This window comes from Scleropages formosus, chromosome 11 (genome assembly GCF_900964775.1).
Source record: "Scleropages formosus chromosome 11, fSclFor1.1, whole genome shotgun sequence".
NCBI classification, from domain to species: domain Eukaryota; kingdom Metazoa; phylum Chordata; class Actinopteri; order Osteoglossiformes; family Osteoglossidae; genus Scleropages; species Scleropages formosus.
In genome coordinates, this window is record NC_041816.1 from 24,893,409 (window position 1) to 24,920,450 (window position 27,042).

At 45.3% G+C, this 27,042-nt stretch overlaps 2 protein-coding genes across 3 annotated transcripts in view; one reads left to right on the forward strand and one right to left on the reverse strand.

Moving 5' to 3' along the window:
* tspan4a (tetraspanin 4a) overlaps positions 1-13,144 on the forward strand; it is a 58,085-nt gene extending 44,941 nt beyond the window's left edge. For both annotated transcript variants that reach the window (XM_018763771.2, XM_018763770.2), the window contains 4 exons: positions 3,990-4,091; positions 5,627-5,758; positions 9,646-9,729; positions 9,976-13,144. In XM_018763771.2, the coding sequence (XP_018619287.1) occupies positions 3,990-4,091; positions 5,627-5,758; positions 9,646-9,729; positions 9,976-10,044 (387 nt within the window). In that variant the 3' untranslated portion in view covers positions 10,045-13,144. The remainder of the gene's footprint in view (positions 1-3,989; positions 4,092-5,626; positions 5,759-9,645; positions 9,730-9,975) is intronic.
* Positions 13,145-13,950: 806 nt separating this feature from the next.
* On the reverse strand, positions 13,951-27,010 carry chid1 (chitinase domain containing 1). Its single transcript, XM_018763769.2, has 13 exons — positions 26,859-27,010; positions 26,267-26,390; positions 24,038-24,190; positions 23,015-23,147; positions 22,500-22,544; positions 22,211-22,317; positions 21,531-21,592; positions 21,333-21,425; positions 21,116-21,217; positions 19,598-19,750; positions 16,199-16,279; positions 14,788-14,830; positions 13,951-14,636 (listed from the first exon to the last, which is right to left on the reverse strand). Exons 2-13 carry the CDS (start codon positions 26,375-26,377, stop codon positions 14,538-14,540), a joined length of 1,182 nt encoding a protein of 393 aa, XP_018619285.1. The 5' UTR covers positions 26,378-26,390; positions 26,859-27,010; the 3' UTR covers positions 13,951-14,537.
* Between the last annotated feature and the right edge of the window lie 32 nt (positions 27,011-27,042).

Below are 27,042 nucleotides of genomic sequence, written 5' to 3' on the forward strand. Positions count from 1 at the left end.
TGTCTTTCCAGAGGTCCATTACAAAAAGCTGAATCTGCCACTTACACTGCTTGTCAAAGCTACTTCCGGTTAAACTCTTTATTTTGTCACTTTTACTGGTGAAACATCCAAGAAATAAGAGTTTACCAATTGTGGCATATTAGATAATAAGCGTAAAGGTGACTTAAATGTGGCCACAATATTGAATTCGAACCAGCATTATAGTTTAATGATCCTTTCAGGGTTAATGTACTCATTATTTATGTACGCCATGTACTTCTAGTCTTGATCCTTGCCAGCAGTCTCTCCATCTCATTTTTTATTCCAGCCACACTCTAAATTTAGTTTTAATTGAGATTTCCATTGAATTCATGCCCAGCTCAAACCAGCTGAATGCTCTAAGTGATGGGTTGCTCTCATTTTTTAATTGTGGCATTTATTTGCCCCTTGTTTTACCTTTCGCCGAAGGTGAAAATGCGCTTGTGATAAATGCACTGGGTCTTGGGACAAGAGGGCACTGGACTGAACAGTGTTCATTCCGGAACTCTCAGCCTGGGCGAGGTGTCGGAGAGAAGGCAGCGAGGACAGTCTTTGTCCTCTGTCTCTGTCCTCTCTCACCAGGGCAAGTCCTTTCTCTCTGTCCAGCATTAGTTTAAATTGGGGAGTCATGGCAACTGGGTGTTTGCGTATGGTAACCAGATGTATGTGTTAGGGTGGCATGGTCACCAGTATGGTAAGCTGGTGTGGGTCTTGGTGCGTGTTTGATTTTCCATGTATGACGACAGTGGTGTATTGTCCTCCATTCTGTATGTGTGTGTTGTGTTCTGTATGCTGTGTATGTGTGTACAGCCTGATCTGTAAACTGGGGGATCTGTCAAGAGTTGAGGACCCCCACACTTATCACAGTGTAGAAATAAAGATACTTCTAAAAGTTGCCAAATAGTAATAATAATAATAATAATAATAATAATAAAAGTAAATCATATTTTAATTATATTTAGTTATTTCAGTTAATCCGTGGCTGCTAAGAATGGTCTTAGTCTTGACAATAATTGCAATGTCCTCTCCTCCAGCGAACAGCCATGCACTGCTTAACGTCATTTGCTTATCGACTGACTGCATATATGACGATGGTTCCGTAAAATTATAACGAAGCTGAAAAATTCTTATTGACTGACAACGTCATATAGCGCAACATGTTACTCACATGTTTGCGGTGGTGCTGCTCTAAACAAACCTACTGCGCTGCCAGTCGTATAAAAGTATAGCATATACAATTATTTACAGCACATTATACTTGATAATGATAAAACCTATGTTACTGCTTTATGTATTTACTATACTGTACTTTTTATTGTTATTTTACAGTGCACTCTTTCTACTTATAAAAAAAAAATACTGTAAAACAGTGTGCTGTGCTACGCCGGCAGCAGCGTCATAAATCTTGTGGTTACTGTGTCTTTTGACTGCATCGAGGCTATACCGTCTAGGTTTGTATAAGTACACTCTGTGATCGAGGCTATACCGTCTAGGTGTGTATAAGTACACTCTATGATCGAGGCTGTACCATCTAAGTTGTATAAGTACACTCTATGATGTTCGCACAATGACGAAATCGCCTAATGACGCATTTCTCAGAATGTATCCCCATCTTTAAGCGGCGCATGACTGTACAACGTCATAGTCCGCAACTTTGTTCTCTTCTTTAGCAAGCTTATTGATGATGCCTTATTTTGTTCTGGATGAGACATTAAAAGGTCTGGAATCTTTTTTTTATTTTGCCATTTGGTCCACAGTAGTGTTTGATGGTTTTGATGAGAGTCCATCTGCTTTATCCCCAGGCCTTAATCATGCCCTAATTGAGAGTCTGCTCCAAAGCCGTGGCAGAGGATGCCGTGAAGGTCACCATTCCTATGCAAATGTAGCTCCCTCTTGTCAAACCCCAGGAGCCAATGAGCTGATGTGGGTAGACTGGTGGCCAAATGACCTAAAGCACCTAGAGACACACAGTCATGAAGGTTTGATGGAAGACGACCGAGTCTGCCAAGAGGACCAAGTTAGTGCTTTGTTGAGTACTAACAGTCAGGGTCATGCTGTCCTCACACTCATTCGCTGCTCTGACTTCCTGGCTCTTTGATATGTCTCAGACAGCCGGATCCGGGGCTGGTAAACCATCAGCCTTCATCCAGCCCTCTCTCACTCTGCTCCCCCCCACGATGCCGGAGGTAGGAGGTTGGATGAATGGTTTAACTGTCAGCAGCCCACACCTCCAGCCTCCTTCCTCCGGCACCGTTACTTGATCTCTCCTCCACGATCCACACACACTTTGTCTATGTTGGCTCTTCCGCGCCCCACGAGCTCTAAATAAAATGTTTATAAAGCGTGTCACAGAGTAATGCCTTCCTCTCGGCTCCTTCTTCAGATGCCCACTGAGGTGCGGAGTGGGGAACTCCTCCCCGACTCCTGTCCTTTAAATGCAATTTGTCTCTGATCCCTGTCCCCGTCACTTGTTTTCCACTCACCTCACGTCCCACGTGCTCCCCGCCTCCCCTCCACCCCCCGCCACCGTGCCACTCCGCTGAATTATTGATGCTGTCATCCTATCCGGTCTAGACTCCAGGGGAAGGAGTCTTCATCCAAGCGCCGCGGTAATACTCGCTCGCTCACGTCTCTGCGCCTAAGCCAGGCTGGACTTGTGAAACAAGGGGGTGGAGGGGGATGAGAGCAATGCGCTGAAACGCACCTTTAAAGACACAACTGCCGCTGAGAACTTAACAGCCTCCGTTCGGACACTTGTTGCTCGGAGTGCCTTGACTGAACTTCTCCAGGGTAGCCTCAAAATAGGGCTTCCAATGATCTCAGCTACTGCTGACACCGTTCTCTTCTTTCTGGAACCGGAAAACAGCCCTCACGTACACAATTCAGTATACTGTGGTTTTTTTTGGGGGGGGGGGTCGTTGTTATTATTATTAGTTTAGATGGATGACCATCTTTTGGTGGCCATATTCCCAGAGATCTCACAGCATCTCCTAACCCTAACCTACCCCTAACGTAACCCTAACCCTAACCTTTACCCCCTAACTGTAACCCCATTATTCTATCCTAACCCTAACCCCATCTCCCTAACCGTCTCACCTTTTCCCCCTAACCCTAACCCTTAACCCTATCCTAACTCTTATTATAACCGTAACCCTAACAGCATCTCCTTAACCCCCTAACCCTAAATTGTATGTTGGAATGGGTCTCAGTGCAATTTCAAGTGCAGTAAAATTGTTTTACCGACTGCTATAATGAACAATCCCGGAGTGAGAGGGTCCTCTTGGCAAACAGTAAAATCAAGGTGATAACAGGTGTCAGCATTTGCGGTAAATCAGGAGGCTGCTGTAAATTCCATGAAGAACAGTAGATCAATAGTTAATATATTGCCCCTGTGCAGTCTGTGTGTAGCAGGATCCCATCTCCTTGGGTTCAGCGCACTGACTGGGGAGAATAGCTACATGTACCTGAGAAGCACAGAGCAAGGGGCAGCTGGTAGTGTAGTAGTTACTGCCTTTGGACCCAAAGGTTGTAGGTTTGAATCCCACCACCAGCTATAGTTCCCTTGAGCAAAAGACTTTCCTTTAGATGACTCTGATAAAATGACCCAACTATAAATGGGTAAATCACTGTAAGTTGCTTTGGAGAAAAGTGTCAGCTAAATGAGTAAATGTAACTCTGCTTCCAGAAAAGCCGAACCCCGTTTATATGTCACACTGCTCTCACACTGTTCTCACACCACGTTCACTTGGCGCCCATGAATCTGCAGCCGAGCTTACAAAAGGCCCCGGCAGCACCTCCGATACAATGGTGGTTCAGCGCCCCTCCCCTCTGCTTTTTCGAATGAAAATTTCACCTAAGAAACGATTATTTTGCCGTAGGAAATTCCAAAGTGTGTGTGCGTGCAGGGCAGGTGTACAGTGTGAATGCGGCGAATGAAGGTGTGTCATGTGTATTTCCCCCTCTCCCTCTAGATCGACCAGTACGCCCAGTCAGATCTGAAAAGGGGACTTCAGCTGTTTGGCACGGAGGGGAACGTGGGTCTCACCAACGCCTGGAGTATTGTCCAAACTGACGTGAGTACCAAAGAGCGCCCCCTGTTGGCCGTTCAACGGTGGAGGACCTCGCACCGACTGTGGTGAAAAATTTGCCTTGCGAGCAGTGGATTGTTACAAAGGCTGCACAATAACGGCGTTTTTTTTCTTTTTTATAATATGGCCTTTGCACACATGGATAAGCAGCCCTGAGAATTTAAGCAGAATTGCGCATATCAAGAAGATATATGCAAATACGAGCACAAAATTTAATCTCAAGTGGGGCTCCGTTTGTTTATTGTTCCTCTTTGATGTTCTCCATACTTCTGGGTCTAGATCCCGACGTTTATTATTTACACTCGCAGCCGGCGAGAAAAAAAAAGACGTGAGAACAGAAATAAAACAGGATTAGAAATAATAGGGGGAATTTGTGCCAGTCAGGGGACCGTGTTTGCTGTCAGCATGGATGAGGATTCAGATGTCTGATTTACCGCAGTAGCGGTGACACTGCATGGATTCTGGGGATGTAAACCTGATTTTAAACATCTCGGATGTGCGTTCTCAGCACTCTGGTCATGTAACCCCTCAGCTCTGGCTCGGTGCTGCTCGGCTGAAGGAACGCGGATAGAAACGCGACTCCTTTTTAAGTGCTCCATGTCTCAACTGCGCCCGAACGCGGACTCTGGGGCCTGCTGCCCTCGGAGGGGCAAACGCCGGGAAACTTGGCGTATTATGTATTTTTAACCATCGCAAAGTCGGAGCTTTTAGTCCCTCGCTGTTTTCGTTCAACAGCTATCGTCACTATTATTATAATCTGCGCCCTTTCTCTTTTATGTTTGCATGAGCCTCCCTCTCCACTACGTATTTACCACAATTACTCCTGTCACTGTTTGGTAAAATGTATTATTGCGAGAGATAAGCACATTATTCCGTATTTGTTAGTGCTGTTGTTTGCAGTTCAATAATCACCGCTGCTGTTGCCATCTCACGTCATGCTAATATAATGGTGTGAAATTAAAAAATATTGGGAATGGGGAGAAGGGGGGGGGGGGGGGGCGGTGACGCAGCAGCACAGTGGGTTTGACCAGGTCCTGCTCTCTGGTGGGTCTGGGGTTCGAGTCCTCTTTGGGGTGCCTTGTGATTGACTGGCGTCCCGTCCTGGGTGTGTCCCCTCCCCCTCCAGCCTTGTGCCCTGTGTTGCCGGGTTAGGCTCCGGTTTACCGCAGCCCATCTTGGGATAAGCAGTTTCAGACTGTGTGTGTGTGAGAAGGAAGGGAATCTGCATGAAGGTGTTTTTTTTTTTTCCAGACAGGGAAATTTTGTTTGAATATTTGGAAAGTATAGAATAGATTTTTTTTGTGTTTGACTGTGAGAGCAACTCTGTGTGTGGTGCGTGTGTGAAAAGTGGTGAGAAGACAGTGTGTGTGTGAGCATGTGGGACTCTCTGTGTGTGATGAACGCAGTGCACATGGGTATTTCTGTGAATTTGCAAGTGTGGGTACAGCTTTGTGTGTGTTTCTCTCTACTTCATGCCCTGGAATGACCTGCTTATGGCCTCACGTTCTACGTGTGTGCAGTTCCGGTGCTGTGGAGTGACCAATCACACGGACTGGTTCGACGTGTACAACGCGACCCGGGTGCCGGACTCCTGCTGCCTGGAGTACAGTGAGAACTGCGGCCTGGAGAACCCAGGGACCTGGTGGACTGCGGTGAGACCCACTGATCACACTTCCTCACATTTACATTTATTCGTTCAGTCTTTTCTCCAGAGTGACTTCCAACGAACTCTGTGTAGTGTTACCTGCCCACACACCTTATTCACCGTGGTGACTTACACTGCAAGATACACTACTTACAATAGGTCACTCATCCATACATCAGTGGAACACACACACTCTGTCGCTCACACACTATGGGGGAACCTGAACAGCATATCTTTTGACTGTGAGAGGAAACCAGAGCACCTGAAGGCGTACACTGCTAGATACACTACTTACACTGGGTCCCTCATCCATACATCAGTAGAACACACACTCTCTCTCTCTCTGTCACTCATACACTATGGGTGAACCTGAACAGCATGTCTTTGGAGTGTGGGAGGAAACCAGAGCACCCGGAGGAAACCCGCTCAGACACGGGGAGAACATGCAAACTCCGCATAGACTGAGTGGGGATCGAACCTACTCACCTGCCACTATGACATTTGTTTATCAGACATTTATTATTTATTTTACATTAATTTACTCAGCTGACTCATTCCTTCAAAGCAACATCGGAAATTGAAAGTTATTGACCCATTTATACAGCAGAAAAAGTTTTACCGGAGCAGTTCAGGAGAAGGTCTTTCCTCGAGGGTACTACAGCAGGAGGTGGGATTCAAACCCGGGACCTCGCAATACAAGGCAGCAGCTCTAATCACTGCGACGCCTCAAGGTGTACAGCTTTCAGCTTACCGCAGTAATGTGTGCACAAGGACTCGAGTGTTCCAGCAGAGCGCTGCCCTTTCCTGTACCCGCTGTCTAGCACACACACTCTTACTTTGCTCAACCCTCCCCCTGAAACTGCCCAATGGGGCCCTCCTAGCTGACCTACACCGGCTATTGCGAGCGGTCTGCTTTACTTTTTCGCATGAATAAAGAATGAAAACAGAAACGGCTGCAGATCTGTGGCAGAGGCACCGTGTTTTTTAAAAAGTTAGTCATTCCCAAAGCTGGCACACTGTAAGAATCAAAGTACGCCCTGCTGAAGCCTTCCAGCGAGCAGTCTTCTGAAATACATTCCCTACCTGACAGCTCTTATATATATACTGTATTTTTGCCAGCGCTCTAATAAAATAATATATACAGTGTGTGTGTGTATATATACACACACACACGCACATTGGTACTATATAAAGTAATATTACTGTATACACACAGTACATATATATAGTATATTGCATACATTGTATATATATATATATATATATATATATATATATATATATATACACACACACACACATATACATATATATATATATATATATATTCATTTATTTATTTACATTTACATTTATTCTCCAAAGCAGCTTACAGTGTGAAGGTTACAAATATTTCCCCATTTATACAGCTGGGTATTTCTTTTTTACTGGAGCAATTTAGGGTAAGTACCTTGCTCAAGGGTACTACAGCAGTAGGCGAGGTTTCAACTGCCGACCTTTGGGCCCAAAAGGCAGCGACACTGACTGCTGCACCACTTATAAAATTTGTACTATAATAAAGCACTATTTACTGCCTTAACATTTCCTGTGAAACTGCTCTAACAGTTTTATTTGTCAGTATTTCGCCAGTGTCCATAAACAATGTTCTGATCCCCTGGAAGAGCACATATTGACTTGTTCAAAAGGCATAAATCTTAAGCGCATCACCAACAGGGGAAAGACTCATCATTTTTTGCCTCTGCCCATCTGACACACGTATCATTTTAAGTGCTTGTTAGTTTTTATTAACAGGATTCTTTTCCTTTTCCACTAAAACATCAAAAAAAGCGTTCCGTCGAGGTCACGTCGCCGACCGTCCCAACGGGACGCGGCTGCTCAGCGTTTCGATAAACCCGCAGGTTCAGGTGTGCTGCGGTCTGGGGTCGGCGCTCGTAAAAACCGTTCCGCTTCTCGCTCGCTCATGCACGCTTTGGCAACAACACACATTTACAGCAAAGTTATGACGTCTAAACTAAGTGTGACGACCCTGTTACCTTCTAGTCCTGCAGCTGTGTTTAATAATGACAATATCTGGCTACCCGTGTGCGATCTCCTGTCCGAACACAACATGCTCTGATTGCATGTCATGAATGTATGATATTCATTTTCCCCCCAAACCTCATGTTTAGAATAAAATAAATAATAAATAATAAAAAAGTTAGTTATTTCCGATGACTATGTGCTTATGAGACCGAGGACAGCCCAGCCTTTCAGCATTTGGACGCCTTTGTGTTCTATTCCTCTGGAGGCTTTTTTTTTTAAACAAATAGAGAAGCGACACTTTTGTCTGACTTTACTGTGTGTAGTACGAGCGGTTTGTTGGCACAGCAAGTAGCGCTGCTGTTTCACAGAGCCTTGGTGGTGCTTGAGGACATGGGTTTGAGCCCCACTCAATCTGTGTGGGATTTGCTTGTTCTCCCCGCGTCTGTGTAGGTTTCCTCCGGGTGCTCTGGTTTCCTCCCACAGTCCAAAGACATGCTGTTCAGGTTCACCCATAGTGTGTGAGTGACAGAGAGAGTGTGTGTGTTCCACTGATGTACGGATGAGTGACCCAGTGTAAGTAGTGTATCTAACAGTGTAAGTCACCGCGGTGAATAAGGTGTGTGGGCTGATAACACTACACAGAGCTCATTGGAAGTCGCTTTGGACAAAAATGTCCCCTAAAGAAACATAGTTTGTTCCATCTACACTGTGTACACTTCCTGTAACAACAGCAGCAATGGGCATGCTTGTCCTCCTTCACGTGTGCATTAAGGTTCATACTTTCACACAAACTATTGTTAACGTCAAAACCAATCTTACGGAGCGATCGTTCCATTTGGCACGGCAGCGGGAACATAATGCCACTGATAATTGTCCACTATTGTTGAACAATTAAGTAAAGCACGTAGAAGTCCTGGCACTCCGTGTGGTAACCATGGAAACTAATCGAACTGCAATCCGTGGCCTCAAGAATGCCCAGCGAAGCCACATTCGATGATGCGTCTGACGTGTAAATAACAGATGATTTACTATGATTTTCAGCATGGGAACAAGCTGACAGCAAATAGTTTGACGAATAGAATATGCAAAACACATATGCAGTAATGACACTTGTGGAGTCATTACTCTGAAAGCACGCAAACTACCTGGAAGTGTCGAAGACCATCTAAAAAGCAAAATATGCACTTCGGAGCTGTGCATGTTTATGCTAATCATGAAAACGTGATTGAAGCCGGTGAGCTGTTAATGTGTGTGAGAAGGAGGGGGACACGCTCTTTGAACCGTGTGTTCATGCGTCTTGGTTTGTCCCAGAGCCGTTTGTCATGTGTCTCTTTCCGTCCATTCATCCAATTTCAATCACAGCTTGTCCTGAGCAGGGTCGCGGTGATCTGGAGCCTATCCCGGAAGCACTGGGCACAAGGGCGGTGGTGGGGGGGGGGGGGTACACCCGGGATGGGACGCCAGTCCATCGCAATGTAGCCACTCAGTGACACATGTGCATGTGTGCATGTGTGTTTGAGTGCTGGACATAGCCCAAGGAGAATGGATCCAGAACGGTAGTAAATCCTGAGAAATAGGTGTTGAGGACATCCCAGAAAAATAGGGAACCGTCTTTCAGCTCAGCCGGCTTGGTGAGAGAAACTAAAAGCGGCCAGATGTATAACATGTTTGGTTGGGGCGTGTTCTGGCATCCATCGTTCCACAAAAGGAGTCTCTTTTTGAGGGAAACGTGTGTTCCAGCACAACTCTGAGTTGGGCGCATCTGCGTGTACGTCGGTCACGTGTCCGTGCGTACATGGCTTGGGTTCCTGCGCAGCCCCAGGTAACGTGTGTGTGTGTGTGTGTGTGTGTGTGTGTGTGTGTCCTCCACAGCCCTGCTATGAGCGCGTTAAAGGCTGGCTGCAGGAAAACCTGGTGGTTCTGTGGATCTTCGCTCTGTGCGCCGCCCTCACTCAGGTAGGCGCTGCTCACGCCGCCCCGATCGGCCTGTCCCCGAGGGGACGCCTCCTGCACACAGCGCATGGGACTCTTCAGATGTAACTCTTCACCCTACTCTTTCATATGCGGATCCTGCTTTGCTGTACGTTGGAGGTGTTCCGGGTCAATCAGACCCAGAAGAGCAGGGGCCACAGCATCAGCAGCTACCGCTAATCTTTTCTTGCGCACGTGTCTCTCTCTCTCTCTCTCTCTGTCTCACTGCAGATCCTGGGCCTTGTATTCTCCATGACAATGTTCTGCCAGGCAGAGAAAGCGAGCACCTTCTACGCCTAGGTCTCCCAGGCCACCACTGCTCCGGGGACAGAGAGCATGCTGGGATACGGGGAGACCCAGAAGGCTGAAGTTCATGAGTGTGCCACTCCCATGGGAAGAACCCCTTGTGCTCATCTCTTGCTTGATGTCTTATGTGCTCTGTGTCAGGTGTCTCCACCGCAGCAGCACACACAACCCTTTGCTCCTGCTGTCCAGGACTAAAGAACCAGCTAGAAACATTACTGACCCTCTTACCGTGGGATCGCTGGAAGAAACATGTACGCCGAGTGACCGCTTTACGAAGTGCACCTTCACTTTCACGCGGTGACAGCATCAGACAGAGGAAGGGCAGGTGGAGTTATCAAAGCACTCCTCGCGGGAACGTGAGGCTTTAGGACGAGCAGCTTCGGAACGGTGGCTAAGCTGAGATTTTCACGCACCAAAGACACAGGAACACAATAATGGTCATACATTGTCGGGGATGGGATGTAACAGCCGCTCCTGTCTCTCTAAAGTACATTCATGGTGAACCAACACACATGTGTTACAATGGAGGACTGAGAATACACTGCCTGGTCCGAACAATCCCGGTTCCTGCTGTTTCACGCTGCTGGGAGGATCAAGAGATGATGAGAACCATGCCAGGTGCCGGTAACGGAGGGTTACGACAGTGCAGTGTGTGAGGTGTGTTTTTGCAGCGCGCATCGAGTCCCTTGGTAGAACAAACCCGCATTTCAAATTGTACAGGATGCGTGATCACCACGGCCGATCTGACGGCGGCCGACCCGTTAGCAGGTCTCGACCGAACCCGACTGCGAGACGGCATTCAATGAGCGGTACGGAGTCATCCGGAGATGAGCCGCTTTGCGATGCCCGAGACGATGGATTTGACATTGGTCTGCATCCCTCCGGTGCTCTTCGCCGCCTGGTTGAGTCCACGTCTTGAATGTATGAACGTCAAGAAGCGTTCCCTTTTAGGAAGGTGCACTTTGTAAAGCTGTCACTCACTGAAGATACTGTGATATGTTTCAATGAGATTCAGCGAGGATGTTTCTTCTTGCGTGTGATACACTCGGTTCTTAAATTTAATTCCAGGCCTATCCTTGGGGATCCCCGTCTCTTGGTTTATATTTCCACGCACACAACCAGTTAACCAAACCCCAAGCTCTGGACTGCTTTGTCCTCATCTTTATGGGCAACACGGGAAATATTACCACGCATCAGATTTTCGAGAAAAGCGTTTGCCTCGTGTTCCAGCAGAGCTGTCAATTAGCTGAACCACTTGAATATTTAGTCTAGTAGATTATGTAACATTTACATTAAAACGCTAAAAACATCAAACAAGTTCGCTGGTTTAACTGAACGTTAATAATCTGCACTTATTGGAAATATTAATTATGTTTGTCAGCAACCATCACTGTGTTCCATCGCCATCTTCCGGAAAAGAGCTGATCGCACGTCTTTTTTTTCCCCGACTTCTCAAAAGGATTACAGCGGTACGCTGATCTGGCAGTGCTGACACATGGCTCTGTGTGGGTTCTATGTTGGGATGTCTGAACGCAATGAAAGAAAGGGACTGCAATGTACACCCGTGTCGCCCTCCTCTCTAGGCTACTCTACAAATCGCATATCAAACCGAAAAGAAGAAGAATCCAGGGCTTTGAGTAAAATCCTCACTGCTAATAACACAACGCTACAAAAGTTGTCAAAGTTCTTAGTCATGTCGATTTTTACATCGATTATGAGTAGTTAAAAGTTTACTGATTAAAAAATACCACTGATTCTTGCAGGGTGTCAATTTTAGTTCGGTACTTTTCAGCCATTGGAAGGTTCCAGAAGGCACGGGAACATTCTAGACAGCATCAGATCACAAATGGTACTGGAATATTCAGTGCTGGGAACTCAGAGCCAAAATTCGCCAAAATTTGCTATTTTCAAGAATGTGGAATATTTTTTGTAAAAATCTATGGCAAAAGTATGTTTAATGTAACATAACTGAAAATGCGAAAAAAAATTGACAATGAAATTTCCGTTACATTGTGTAACCGATTTCTAAGGACAAATGTACTTTGCGCATGGGGAGTCGCACTTAATATTGTGCAAAACGTTTACAAAGCACTTCGATTAGTGTCTAATTTAATTTTACTTAGTGCACCTGGAGAGACGACTAAGGAACCAGATAATAGCTTCCATAAAACAAACTGACTGACCCTGCAGCCCCCATTATTTGGAGCTGCGCGCCCTGCTTTAGAAGGCAAGGATGACGAGGTAAAGCCCTTGAACCTCGGTTATCCTTCACTGCATTCCCGAGACAGTATGTAGAAGTGCCTTCAATACCGGTATATGGCGCATTTTCATAGTGCAGTAAACAGGGTTATCCTTTACCGCATCGTTTTGCATCCGTGGGCTTCGTGCAGGACCCACCATCCAGCATCCTGTCGACGTTCCCATTTTTCCCACCACCTCTGCACACATTTCCTTCTTTCTGTCGCTTCACCTGTTCATCTCATGAAAACATGCCGTTTAAATTGATGTCATTCGTATTGTTTAAAAAAATATTAAACCTCCAACAATGCATTTACTGCCAGTGAATGATGTTAACAGGAGGTTTGTGCTCCTGCAGTTTCTCCAGCAAAGGCTGGTCCATACCCAGGCGCACACTAATGGCTCTGTTCATGCACAATTCATAGGAGTTCCTGCAGCTGACAGCTTCTCAGATGGATTTTAACACTGGGACACACTGGGAGCTTTATTTCCAAGCCCTGCTTCAATTACTGTCATTATTACACAAGAGATGCATAAATAAATGATACGCAATGGTGTAACATTGTTTGCCCTGGGTTTCATGCATCACTGGGGTGGCAATCTGGTTCAGGGACCCCCTGCTGCAGGAACAAGTCAGAGCAACCGATGTAGACCACACTGAGCACTCGAGGCACAAGGGAGCGGAACTGAAATAAGAACACAGCCTTTCCATCCACTTATTATTACAATTATGTTTTTTGTCTAATACCAGGCTATAAACTGTGGACAGGAGCTGAATTCTGGAAGTTATTTCTACTGTTCCCTCCTCTCGGTGCTCTTTGCTCCTCAGTGTAAAGGTGGAGGCCTATAAAACATCCCCATCCGCATCGATTCTCGGTTTATTCCCACGAGCGTGGCCCCTGACTCATTCGTACGTTGTGTGAGCGAGTGAAGGCTGACCCCAGTTAACATCCCCCCCTCCTCTGAATGACAATGCTGTTCCTCTCTCCTGACAGTAAACATGGTTTACCTGAAAAATGTTACCCTCCACGGTGAGAGAATGGGAGACAATGTATTTTGAATAAAAATATTCTGCTCTCCTCCAGGTCAGGGACTGACAGACCAGATTTCAGGGGGTTCTTGAACTTAAATGGGGAAAAAATTTACATCTTTATTTTCATTAACCTCTAACTGAAACTTAGCATTTCCTTTAATTATAAATGTAGGCAATATTAATATTTTGATAACTGTATTCCAGTATAATTGGTTTCCTTTGTAATCCTGTGTTTTATTTTATACATTTAAATCACATTTCTCTGAGAAGGGGTCCATAGCCCTCAGCAGACTACCAAAGGGGTCCACGGCATAAAAAACGGTTAAGAACACCTACTCCAGGTGATAATCTGACTCAAACATGTATGACCAGAGTTCATAGGTCACCAATCCTGATCATGGAGAGTATCAGTCATAATGGATGTACAAATTAGTGTCTGACTTCACCTTTGCTTTCCAGCATCTTTTCCAGATCCTCACATCTGTAGATTATAGATTTCATGGGAAATAAACCTACAGCTCTGGTGGCTGGTGATCAATGAGCCAACACACTGTAGGTCAAACGTTAGATCAATGCTGCCACATGTGTGTGTGAAGGGTTCGTCAGAAATACACAAGATGTTAATGATGATGATGATGATGAGATATGGCGGTGACGTCTAACCAAAAACCCTGGAGAGATATTTGTATGAACACAGTTGTCTTTTATTCCAGACCCCTTTTCAGAACTCTTGTAAACGGCAACTAAAATAACTTAAAAAAATGTTAATGTATTTATGGAAAAAACTTAATGAGATATAAAAAATAAAAACTTTGTATCGATGGTGCTGAGTGTGTTATTTATAATTTTAGAGCATTCAAACTGAATGAAATGCAGTAAAAGTAAATTAGAACTGCAGAGACCTCAATTTATGATCCTTATTAAACCGAGGTTCTATGCCCCTTTGATGGTACCATGCTGTGGCACCAGCTCCGGGAAAATCACCAGTTACTGATTTGTACCACTCTTGCTTGTGGGCTGCACAGAGAATTTCAGCATCACCAAACACACCGCAGTGCTTTGGGGACATGATGAGAAATCCCGATAAATAACTTTTATTGACGTGCCCAAGGACGAATGACTGGTGCAGCTGTGTAGTTTGTGCGCTGCGCTTGTATGTAAATGTTCAAGGTAGAACAAGGTTGTGGTTCGCTGTGTATCTGTCGTCCAGTACTTGTCACAAGAGGTCATAGAAATAGTCAAGTCCTTGTCCCAGTTCCCACATTGATATTCCGGTCCCCAGCTCTGTGGCCAAGGACAGACGCAGCTGTATAAACTGCAGGGAGAGGAAAAGAAACATAAATCACCCTCCAAACATGACACACGGGTACGTGCAGAAGCACAGTGAAAGGAAAACAGACACACGGTTACAATGCCACAAACACATTCTCTGTCTCTAACACACACGCCATCATACACTATCTCACCTTCAGACTTGGATAGTAGACCACGTGTCTGGCCGAGCTGCCCCTGGGATTACAGAAAGACAGAGAAGACCTACTGGTAAAGTGTCTGCCACCTGCAGTAACTAAAACCATACAAAACCCTCCTTTATATTTGTCTCAACTCCTCTGGCGCAGTCAGCTTTAAATATCTGAAAATAAGTGTATCTCGAACTTTTCTCCAAAGCAACTTACAGTGCTACTACGCTACCAGCTGCCCATTGCTACAAGTACAACATTATACATCCCACAAATTGTCCTCAAAATGTATTAACCCTTAATTTCTGCATGTTGTTATGCATTGAAGAAATAACCCATTTTGATAGTATACCGAGTTAAAAACCTCTCATAAAAGGGAAATAAAATCATTATAATGTGTCGCAGCTAGTAGTGTAGTGGGAACAATTGCTTCTTTTGGACCCCAAGGTCAAAGGTTCAGTTCCCAGCTGTAGTACTTGAGCAAGGTACGTACCCTAAATTGCTCCAGTAAAAAAAATTACCCAGCTGTATAAATGGATAAATAACTATGTAGCTCAACAGTGCCAGTTGCTTTGGAAAAAAGTTTGAGATGCATGCATTTTCAAATATTGAAACTTGGCTGCACAGGAGGAGTTGAGACAAATATGAAGAAGCTTTTTTGTTAGTTTTTGTTTGGTACTTTACAGCCCTTGGAAGATTCCAGAAGGCACCAGAACATTCTAGAAAGCATCAGGTCCTAAAAGGTACTGAAATATTTGGTGCCTGGAATCCAGTACCAAAATTTGCCAGAATTTTCAAATTTTAAGAATGTAGAGTATTTTTTGAAAAACTGACATACAGTAGAAACTAAGTATGCTTAATCTAACAAAATTTAATAGAAAATACAAACAAAAAAAAAAAAAAAAAAAGGTTACACCATGTTATTGGTAAACCTTATTCAGTTACTTGTGTAATGTGTACTGGTTTATACCATGGTATGTGACAAATTAACTGTACTCTAGAATCATTAGTCTGCATCCTAATCTCTGAGATGTACATCGCCTTGGAGAACAGCATCGGCTAAATTAATACATGTAAATGTAAATTTCCATTTAGTGCAAACCTACACAAACCACAAAACTGATGGAAGGCATATGGGCATAAAATGCATGTGAAATGACCACAGTGGTTCCGGGTTTGACCACAATCGGTAAACAATGAGGAAGCACTCGGCTCAGCTCACACACACCTCTATATGTTGTACTTAATGGTGAGAAGCTCCTCTCCTGGGATTTTGCCCTGCGGTCCTTCATTCCCAAGTCGAGGGCCTTAAGTGCAGAGCGACTTGCTGCCTACTTGTCCTTCACACCCCGCGAGGCGGCTCGGCATCTCGGCGTCTCAGGTGAAAGGTTCGAGTGCGCCGGGCACACAGTCTCACCTCTTGTAGCTGAAGTGATGCTCCCCGACCTGTTCGTCCCACTGCAGCTTCGGCTTCAGTTCCTTCAGCAGCTCGATGTACCTGCAGGGAGTGCGCAAAGATGCAGGACAGTCGTCTCACTGTCACTGTCGCCGATCGAAACGCATGCTGCACAGCTGGGGGACACGGCCTGTCCTACAAGGTCCTATCACTGGTACTGCTTCAGTTAAACAAGGTTATAAAAAAAAAAAAAAAAAACCTCTAGAATCTACATTTTGGGTCTGGAGCTACAAAAACAACCACAACACCTAACATGAGACAGTTAAATGCCACTTAAATGAAGTTAGACAGTGAAACATTCAGACAGTGAGACAGACGTTATCTGACCTTGGAACTTAACTGGGACCCAAAGGCAGTGTGTCATTCCAAAAGTGCCACAGTCCATTGGAACAGAGAGCGGCAGTAGGGCTTGTCATTGATTTTATAAGAAGCACTGGTGTTATGTGCACTGGTAAAAAGCACAACACCAGACCAAGTGAGAGTACTTTGATAATCGAGTGTCCGTATGTATATCTGTATGTGTGCGTATGTGTGTATGTGCCTGTACTTGATGCTGAGAGGTGCGCTGCTCTGGAGAAAAGTGTCCGCTAAAAGAACAAATCTGGAAGCGGGCCCGGTGTTGGGATGTTCCAGCAGCAGAAAGGGAAACGGCGACTCAAGCTGAGAAGAGGACAGCAAGGGGAGGACAGACATACCACATAGGTCTCAAAAAAGTACTTATCACTGAGACGTTTGTTTCCTGCCTTTTCATAAGTCAGGGAGTAAGTGCATTCTGGGAAAAATGTACCGTGTGACTATAATAACAAGCCTTCTCAGAGGGGACTTCAGCTTTCTAGTGGGGTGGAAAGAAATTACTGTCTCCATCCGACACAATATTATTTATGAGCAAATGTGTATTATTCACAGGTTCTGTTGAGGAAGGCAGAAAAGAAGAGTTCCAACGGCAGGAATTATGAGACGAGCCCCGTAAGAACCGCGACAAAGATTTTCATGGACCTTTACGAACAAATTAAATATTCAAAGGAGAACGGCGGTGTTACTAGCAGCTGCTGAATATTTTACAAGCTTCCTTGGAATGCTTTCTCACACCTCGCTAAGCCTATGCGAGAGGAAAGAGCTCGTTCGACGAGTACGGCGGCCGCCTTACAGCAAACTCGTAACGCGATTCTCTCAGAGACGAATAGAGGCGAAAACATCCAGGTGCAGTGAGACATGGGGCTGCATCACACCAGCAAGCAAAAACCCATCACTGTGCACGTGTTACACAGCTGAATCCTCTGTCACTAAGGCCACAAATGCTAACAATTTGTGTTCCTAGAAGGGTCGGGACTGAAGGGGAGCATCGTGGCGGAGGAGGAAAAGAAAAGAGACAAAGTGCCCAGCTGTGCAGATGGGTAAATAACCGTTGGAAGATTAACACTCGCTTTGGAGGAAAGGATCAGCCAAATGAGTGAAGAGGAACACATTAGATTTCGGAGCACCATGGGGCTTTCAGATTTCTTCTGCATCTGTCTGTAATGGACTGGGAATGGAAGTAAGATTACACATATATACATTTTACACGCTGTAGAGTTGCTGGCTGAAAACAGCACATAAGACATGCACCCCACGTGTTCACAGCAAGTTCCTCACACCTTTCCTCTCACTTATTCCCTCTTTCCCTTTCTGGAACGATGAGCGCACACCTGTGGAAGAGGCTCCAAGCTCAGGCCTCTCCGCCTAATGGGACGTGACCATCCATAGACAGGTGACGGGGAAAAACAGCTCTGGGCTCCAAGCACAACACTGCTCCTTGTGTCTGCTGTTTCCTCAACCAAAGAAACTCCTGTGTGTATTCAGGAAAGACATGGAGTCCTAGGCTGGATTATATGGGCTCTAATATAATACAGTACGTATCAGAGGATATTACTTCAATTTATCGGGGATATCATGGAGACCCAGAGTGGATTAGTCTGCAGGGTAACAGTGGATCAGTGTGTACAATTCAGGGTGTGCTTTGATTTGCACTAACTTTTATTATATGGATTTCTGAATAAATGTAGTGCAGAAGTGTAATATATAACAGTGTGTTATACCTCACATTGCTGTGATGTTATTCCAAAGTCTGGCTGTGTTACACCGGTACTGTACCCACATGCAAAATCAGTACACTTATCCCCCTTTAACTGGTTCCGTCTCATTCCTCAAACCGACCAAGTATCGAAACACTGGATAATAACATTACTTCCATCACAATAAATCAATTATTAATTAGAATTTATTCCAACCACATCCCACATTCACCCCAAAATCAACCTAAATGATGCCTAATAAGAGAAGAAAGTGTTAACTGAAACAGAAAGAAAAACACTGAGTAACAGCACACATTAATTTAAAAATAAGAATTTTGTAAACATATCAGAACAGTGTGCATGTACTGGCTGGAGTGGAAGACAAAGGTGGTGGTGTTACAGAAGGCAGAGGGAGGGGTAAGACGGTTAGTGGAGGAGACTGTGATGGAGAGGGTGACCTTTCCAGCTTTTGCTTTTATTTAATCTCTCGTAAAATAAATAGTTTGCATTGTGATTTTGGACAAATATAATGCAATAGAAATACTTTTGTCTTTCACCACACTCTCTACACTTTTATACCAGTAACATCTTTTCAAACTATCAGCCACTCATGGGCGTGTCGCCTCTTTCGCCACCGTAATTGACACTAACTTTTCTGTGTGCCATTTTTCAGAAATAAAGGACTATAATGAGTAAACAAATAATTACACAAAGAAACCACAGTGGCGCAGGACAGGAGATAAACATGAACCAGAGGAGCAGCAGGACCAGTGAGCGACCAGATGCCATACAGTATGGGGTGGACTGACACAGGTGTTTCTTAAAAAAAATAATTAATTAATTAATACGTATGTGTGTGTGTGTGTGTGTATATATATCTATATATATGCTGGAATAGCCACACAAATGGACGATACACAAGGAGAGTCGGACAGCATCCTTTCCTCCTCCAGTTCTTTCCTCCTTTCCAGAAATTGTCCATTTAAATGGAATCACGGCACCAGACCCTAACATCAGGGTTTGGGTGTGGCTGATAATCCCAAAAGTGGGTGTTGCCACGCTCTTGTGCGCCACAGGTGAATATGCAGATCAGACTCCAACTGAGAGTGTGGGTACCACGTTCCCACAATGCAGTGCGTCTCCCAATTTCGCTCACACAGCTGCTCGGCACTTTCAAATGCTGCCTTAGACCGAATTTTGGATATTGGGAGACTGAACGCTGGGGATGAGAGTATCGACTGTACAGACTGTACACTATCTATATGGCCACTAGCCTTGGCTGGACACGGTACGAGACAAGTGGGCTCACCTGCCCCCAAGCAGGGGTTCAGCGCCTCCCTGGCTTGAGAAGTCCAGACCATATAGATTGATGCCCAGCAGGATCTTATGTCTCCACTTGGTCTGAGGGCACAGCTGCAGGACGCATTCTCGTACCCAAGACAGAGGTGAACTTGGGCCTGGCCTAGAGCGCACACACAAACAACGAAAAAAAAAAAAACAGCAGGCAGACATTTTAGAAAAGGCCTTGTGAAGGCTGTATAATTCTTGGTTTAGCCTTTCCAGACAATGATGCTCTTTCTCCAAGCTTTATTATACAAGTAAGCCTTGTTCAGAAAGTAAAAATATTGTGTGTACTGGGGTATACTCATTCAAAACAAAAGATCTCCAGTGTGACGGACCCTGACCCACTGTCCACCCTGCCCGATCTGGCGCTTCCAAAAGGTCAGTGAATCATCAAGTTCTTCAGTGACTGACTGTGTCTCTGAGACACAGTTTATATCAGTGGTCCTGGTGATATAACGCTTTCATTGGTGACCCTGAGTTCAATTTCGTCCTGACCCGGTGACCCTAAGGAGGGTACAAATAATCTCAAAATTCTACAATTGCGATGCAAAAAAACTTAACAAAAAAATGTGATTTCTTGCCAACTACACTCTTGTTAATTCACAACACAAATGCCTTTCTTGGTGATGTCACGGTACACAGACTATCCATTCTAAGATATCTCTACATCTGAAATTCTCTCTATAAACAGGTGGATGACTGAAGTGGTTAAATCTCTTCCACCTGAAAAACTGACATTTGATTTGCATGACAACTCCAGTGAATTCTGGAATATCTGCACACCCTTTGGGAACTTACTAGAAAGTTCTACACAATCACACACACACACACACACATTTTCAGAACCGCTTGTCCCATACAGGGTCACGGGGAACCGGAGCCTACCCGGCAACACAGGGCGTAAGGCCGGAGGGGGAGGGGACACACCCAGGACGGGACGCCAGTCCGTCGCAAGGCACCCCAAGCGGGACTCGAACCCCAGACCCACTGGAGAGTAGGACCGTGGTCCAACCCACTGCGCCACCGCACCCCTTCTACACAATCACACCTCTCATAAACTGTAACCTCTTGACCCTGAGTTCTCGCTCTGTGTATGTGGAAATATATGCCTTTTTTCAGTCTTCTGTCTATCTGTACAGTGTTTTGACCCTGTGCTGTGCATAAAACAAACAAAAAAAGCTAAAATTATGTCACCACCTATGATATCACATTCAGCTAAGAGTTTTACTAAACAACAGACTCCTTACTGGTCTGCTTGAGGCCCGAGTTTTGGATATGAGCAGACTTAAGACATTAAGTGTATATGGATGCTGTAGTACCCACAATTATTCTACCTTAATTACTATTTCAATAATCCTTTATGCAGTATCAGTAAAGCCATACCCTTAAAGGACGGTATAAATTATTCTTTGAGACCACTCTGGAACCCTCATTTCGGTCGTGACCATGGGTTTGGGACCACAGATTTACATGAACAACTGACCTTCCGGGGAGGGAAAAATCATAGGTCATAAGGCTGAACCCGTCCACCACTGGGGCCAGCTGCTCAAACTCGTCCTGTCCAAATATGCCAGGCTGCCCGGTGCTGAGAGAGAGAGAGAGAGAGATATATATATATGAAGGGACAAAGCGTGAGACAGGGGACCAACTCTGACACATGTCCATAAAAGCTTCCAGCTCACAAAGAGGCAGCAGCTCACCCTGGAGCCAACGGTGGAGGGATGACGAGGATACAGCTGAGCCTTGCTGTCTTCAGAGTCTCACAGACATGTGTCACCAGGTGAACCAGCTCTCTAGGCAACATGCAGTAATGACAGTCATCAGTCATCCCGTGCCGATCCATCAGCATCGGTGAGTGACACAAGGAAGGGTCAGCACAGCACACACAAGAGACTCACTTCCTCTTGTTTCCTCCCAACTGGCTCCACATCTCCAGCACGAAGCCATCAAAGCCCTCGGCCTGCAACCAACAGAGACTGGGTCTGTTGATAATCCCCAAAATACACATCTCAATAAACAACACCAGTCCATGCACTGATGCACCACAACCCCCTCCCCTCCACACACACACACGCACACACACACAGCAAAGAATAAGACACAAGTTGCATAAAAATACACTGGAAGAAATTTCATTATTTTTCCACATTTAATATAGATTTTTTTATATTCAGGTCTGCTTCCAGCAAAAACGTCCGCAGCAGAAATACTAGTAATTACCACTGCACTATGAGACGCAGAGGTACTGCGTAACATTAAAACACAATGACCTCATGAGTTAGAAAACATAGTAAAGAGGAAAGAGAAGGGAAACACCGCCTTCTAGTGTCAAATGTGGGAATCGCTGCAGCTGCCGGCCTCAATGAGAGAGCAGAGAATGGGAATTGAACACATTCCCTCTTGTACAAGTCAATTAGAACAGATAAGTCAATGCAGCTTTTACACAAACTGAACCAGTTATAGCTTTTTCCTATTCCACAGCTACTGCGGCTCAGCTTTGATAAGCTCAGCTCAATGGTAAAACGGAAGGGCACAAGTAGGATTCCTCCAACCAGTGGCTGCCATTCTTTATTTGTACCTTGGCCACCTCCACCACTTCTCTGCCCAGCTCCTCAATCTCATCCTCGCTGTCGAGCACAATCATGTAATCCTGGTACGACCAGCCATCGAAGAGCAGCCGAGGCACTGAGGAGAGGGGGCAGAACAACTCAGAGGTGTTAGCAGACACCACCAGTGTTTTCCACACACCGGCCACAGAAATTGGTCTGTTTTTGTAAATCTGCTCTATGACACACACACCCTAAAAATGATATCTGGACAATCATCTGTACGAAGGTGTCCTCATGAACTGATCTGGGTACACTTACAAATCTTTATCTTCTTGTTGCTCTTCCTCACTGCTTTTACCCAACCTGGAGAGAGACACAGTCAGACCTTTCTGGCTCTTTGTTATACAAAGACTTTGTTGGCATCATCGGGACTGAGGACCTGCAATGAGGACCCCGGCGGCTGTGTGTGTCAGCACAGTGTCGCCTCGCTGTGTGTATGTGTGTTTCACATTAAGTCCGTGGAAAACCGGTTGCGCAGTGTAGGGACACCTGGTTGTGAAGTGGTTAGAGCTGCTGCCTTTGGATCCAAAGGTTTCAGGTTCAGATCCTACCTACTGCTGTAGTATCCTTGAGCAAGGAACTTACTATACATTACTACTGTAAAATTACCCAGCTGCATAAATGGATAAATAGGCGTAAGTACCTTACTTTGTAAGTTGCTTTGGAGAAAAGTGACGAATAAATAATGTAAATGTGTGTCATAACTGTGTGTGTGTGCAAACAGTACAGAAAGAACAGTGTGTATGTGTTTGAAGGGATCTCTCTGCATTCACCTGGGTCGTGGTCCTGGAGGCCAGTGATGTGGAAGCTCTCCTGCCCCCTGCGTCTCAGCTGCAGCCACACGGGGGACACCAGACTCATCTTGGGGCCAAACAGCTTTGCGATGTCGTAGCCGTGTGCGTTCCACTAGGAGAGAGGGTCACGTCCGGCATGAGAGCTTCAAGTATGCCGCTGTGCGTTAACCACCCGCCCCCCTACCCACCCACCCTTTGCGTAAAGAAGTCGTGTCCACAGAGAAGGGGACAGCACACAGCCTCTTCACACACTCACTTTTACATGTGCCAACATTATAGATGGGTGTATAATCAACAATGTGTAAGTGAATGTTAGTGTCACTACAATGTCATTGTCACCATTTTCCCTTCAGTAACGTTTACTTGACAGTAAACGTCTCCAAACAAACAGGCAATTAGCAGTCAGACGGTTCGGAGCAACACGGTTCATATAGGTCAGTGAAGGCGATATAAAGTGCTCAACTAGACCATGGGCACCACGGCAATTTAAACAAATGATCAGATGTGATGATAGTGGCAGAATGAAAAAGAAACTGAAAATATTGGTGTGCGTTTCCTATGGGTGCTCTGGTTTCTCCCCACACTCCAAAGATATGTATTTCAGGTGGATTAGTGACTATAAACAGCCTGCAGTGTGTGAGTATGTTACTGTGCGTGTTTACCCTGTCCCATCCAGGGTGTACCCTTCCTAGCACAGCACCCTGTACTCATGGGACAGGCTCCAGACCACTGGGACCCTGCCTTGCACAAGTGATTGCTGACAGTGAGAATTTCAGACAGGACCAGTAGAGCTCAGAGAGACGACAAGATGGATGCGGCGCCACAATGAGACAAAGAAATGAACGTGAGCTTTACAAAGAGACTGGGAAGGAGAAATGCGGACAGAGGGGCAATGTCACAAACAGTGTGTGTGTATGTATGTATGTATGTATGTATGTATGTGTGTATGTATGTATGTGTGTGTGTGTGTGTGTGTGTGTGTGTGTGTGAGACAGAACTCACTGGAGTGATGTAGCCCAGTACTGGTCCCTGAAAGTTTCGGACCCCCGTGGTTTTGGAGCAGTATCTCTTCTCCTCCCGCACGATGTCTCTCCACTGAGGGTCTGGCGCCACCAGTCCCCGCTCCTGAACAGGCTGATCCGCCGGTGCCGCCTGCTGCACAGCCAAAGTCGACAGTACCGCTTAGTCCAGACGTCGGTCCATGTCTGCGTGCAAACCGTACCGGAGTGACCGCAGAAGGAGAAGTTCACACACCAGCTCGACACGCAGAGCCAACACAATGAACCTTAACATCCATGAAAGCCCCGACAGATGTGTTATACTGTATACAGGGTGGCACAGTGGCACAGCAGGTAGTACTGCTGCCTCACAGTACCAGGTTGTTGCAAGAAAATGTAGTTTCCATCCCTGCTCATTCTGCGTGGAGTTTGCATGTTCACCCCATGTCTGCTTGGGTTATGCCGGGCGCTCTGGTTTCCTCCCGCAGTCCAAAGGCATGCAGTTCAGGTGGATTTATGACACTAAATTGCCTGTAATGAGTGACTCTGTATGGGGGGAGTGGGGGCTACCCTGCAATGGACTAGTGTCCCGTCCAGGTTGTACCCCTCTACCCTAGCCTTGCACGCAGTACTTCCAGGAAAGGCTCTGGTTCATTGCAACCCTGATAAGAACAACACTGGAATTGAATGGACATACAGGTGCACCTCAGTATACAAACTCTCGGTTTACAGATTTTTGGCATAATGGCCCTAGTAAAGCTGTCCCCATGTTTGGTTTATGGACCGACTGCTCCCGGTGTTTGAGGGAGACTTTTCCCCGATGTTGTAGAGTCATGAACCAATGAGAGCAGACTATTCAACAACGTATGATAACCTCTTCTTAATTCTGCATTGTTTCGCAAGTTATTTCGGTGACAGCTGGTAGTGGTAGTGGTTAGTGCTGCTGCCTTTGGAGCCAAAGATCACAGGTTCGGATCCCACCTCCAGCTGTAGTACCCTTGAGCAAGGTACTTACCCTAAATTACTCCAGGAAAAAATGACCCAGCTGTATAAATGAGTAAATAATTGTAACCATCTTAATCAGTATAAGTCACTTTGGATAAAAGTGGCAGCTAAATTAACAAATGTAAATATTTCTTAACTGTTTTCAGAAAAGTTTTGCATTTTTTAATGTTTTTTGTTAACTCACCTCTCTAGATGAGGGGGGGGGGGGGCATGTCCCCCTCCCCTCCAGCCCTGCGCCGCTGGGACAAGCAGCTTCAGTCAATGTGTGTGTGTGAGAGAGAGACACCTCTCTAGATTTAAGATTGGTCTTAAAGCTCACCTCTTTCCGTCCACTTTCCATAAATGTGTTTGTTATGTTGAATCATTTTCAATAACAAGTTGATTAATAATGGAAAAGCCTATACACAGCTATTCACTGTACACTGGTTCATATGGCAGACAGTGACAAATACTGTACTTTAGAGTCATGGGTCTGCATCCAAATCTCTCCTCCGATAAATCGTGTTGCACGTTGCTTTGGATAAAAGTGTCAGCCAAATTAATCAATGTAAATATACCGCATGTCTTTCATATGTTTATGTGTACTTCTTTATGGTAGAGCGGTTTAGTGAAAAATAAAAATTCTGCCCTAATTTCGTCTTCATTTTCTTCTCGATTATGTTTAATATCTTGTCATCCTCACTTTCGTTTACTATTTCTGGAGACTGCTTTCAAGTGTTTGGAGGATGTTTGTGGAAATATTTGGGTATGTGGATAAAGTCCAGGAACGCATAATTTTTTTTCTCCATGTAAAACAATGGGAAAGCACCTCCCGATTTACACTCTTGCTTTACGGATAACGGGGGACACCTGTGTGTGTACATAATTATAAAACACGTAACACATATATATATATAATTACATTTATTCATTTAGCTGACGCTTTTCTCCAAAGCGACTCACAATGTGAAGCTGCTTACAAGAATTTTGGTGGAATTCGGGCAAAAATCCGGCTAAAAGTGACGCTAATTACGTTTTCGACTTTCCAGAATTCTCCTTGCTTGCGAGCGCTTTACGACGCGTTTCGTTAGGCGAATTTTCGTAAGTCGAAAACGTAATTAGCGTCCCAGCGAAACTAGCGAAACCCTCTCCTGCTTCTCAACTTTTTCCACGGCGCATACACAGAGGACCCCCCCCCCAAAAAACCCATCCCCACTCACTGCGGGCCACAGCTTTCGGCGCTGCTCACCTCCGAATCCACGGACTTTGACGACTTCTTCTTGGCGTCCGTTTTGGACAGAGTGGCCGCGAGCGGCGGCGCGGGAAGCGCGAGGCACAGGAGCAGCAGCGCGAGCTTCATGTCAGCGCGGGCGCTGCGGGGGGAGGGGGCGAGAGCGCGCTTGTGTTAAGTTCTGCTACTATAGTCAGCTGTATTGTTGTTATTATTATTAAAGTGCAGATGAGAATTGTCGTGCGAGCGGACGGAAATTCAAATTTGTTGAAGTTGAGAGTTTGCCCGGAACTGACTCTGTTGTGGATACAAACACAGAGTGACATGTCAGCACACAGCAGTCACTGGAATACTGACAAGGGCCGAACCGGACAGCTGTTTTAACAAAAAGAATGTACAATAATAGCTTTGACACGTGTCACGTGCCGTACTGACGAGCAGCTTGTTGTATTCGGAAAAAAAATACATTTTCAGAAGAGGAGGAAATAATTAGTTGATCATCATCATGTACAGCCACTATGCGACTGATTATTCGCTCACGATACATTGCAGAGGAGCGCGAGCGTGGCTGTCATTTATAGATGAGATTTTGATCACAAAAACAACTCACAATCACCATCTGCAATCGGAAATCTTCCCAGGTTTTGCGCCTAAAGTTATTTATCGATTTTTCCCGACATTTATCCGTTGAATCACGGAACTACCTCATAAGACACGCCTTCTTTTCTGATTGGAGGAGACGTTTGATGAAAGTGATTGCCATTGGCTTTCAGAGTCTTACAAGCCGGCCCCTT

What these genes read in the sequence shown, in the direction of transcription:
- chid1 (XM_018763769.2), bottom strand. Translation starts at nt 26,377, where the DNA reads ATGAAGCTCGCGCTGCTGCTCCTGTGCCTCGCGCTTCCCGCGCCGCCG. An exon ending in CAAAGTCCGTGGATTCGGAG is followed by an intron (nt 24,191 to 26,266) that starts GTGAGCAGCGCC and finishes TTGGCTGTGCAG; the next exon opens with CAGGCGGCACCGGCGGATCA. An exon ending in CAACAAGAAGATAAAGATTT is followed by an intron (nt 22,318 to 22,499) that starts GTAAGTGTACCC and finishes CCCTCTCCTCAG; the next exon opens with TGCCTCGGCTGCTCTTCGAT.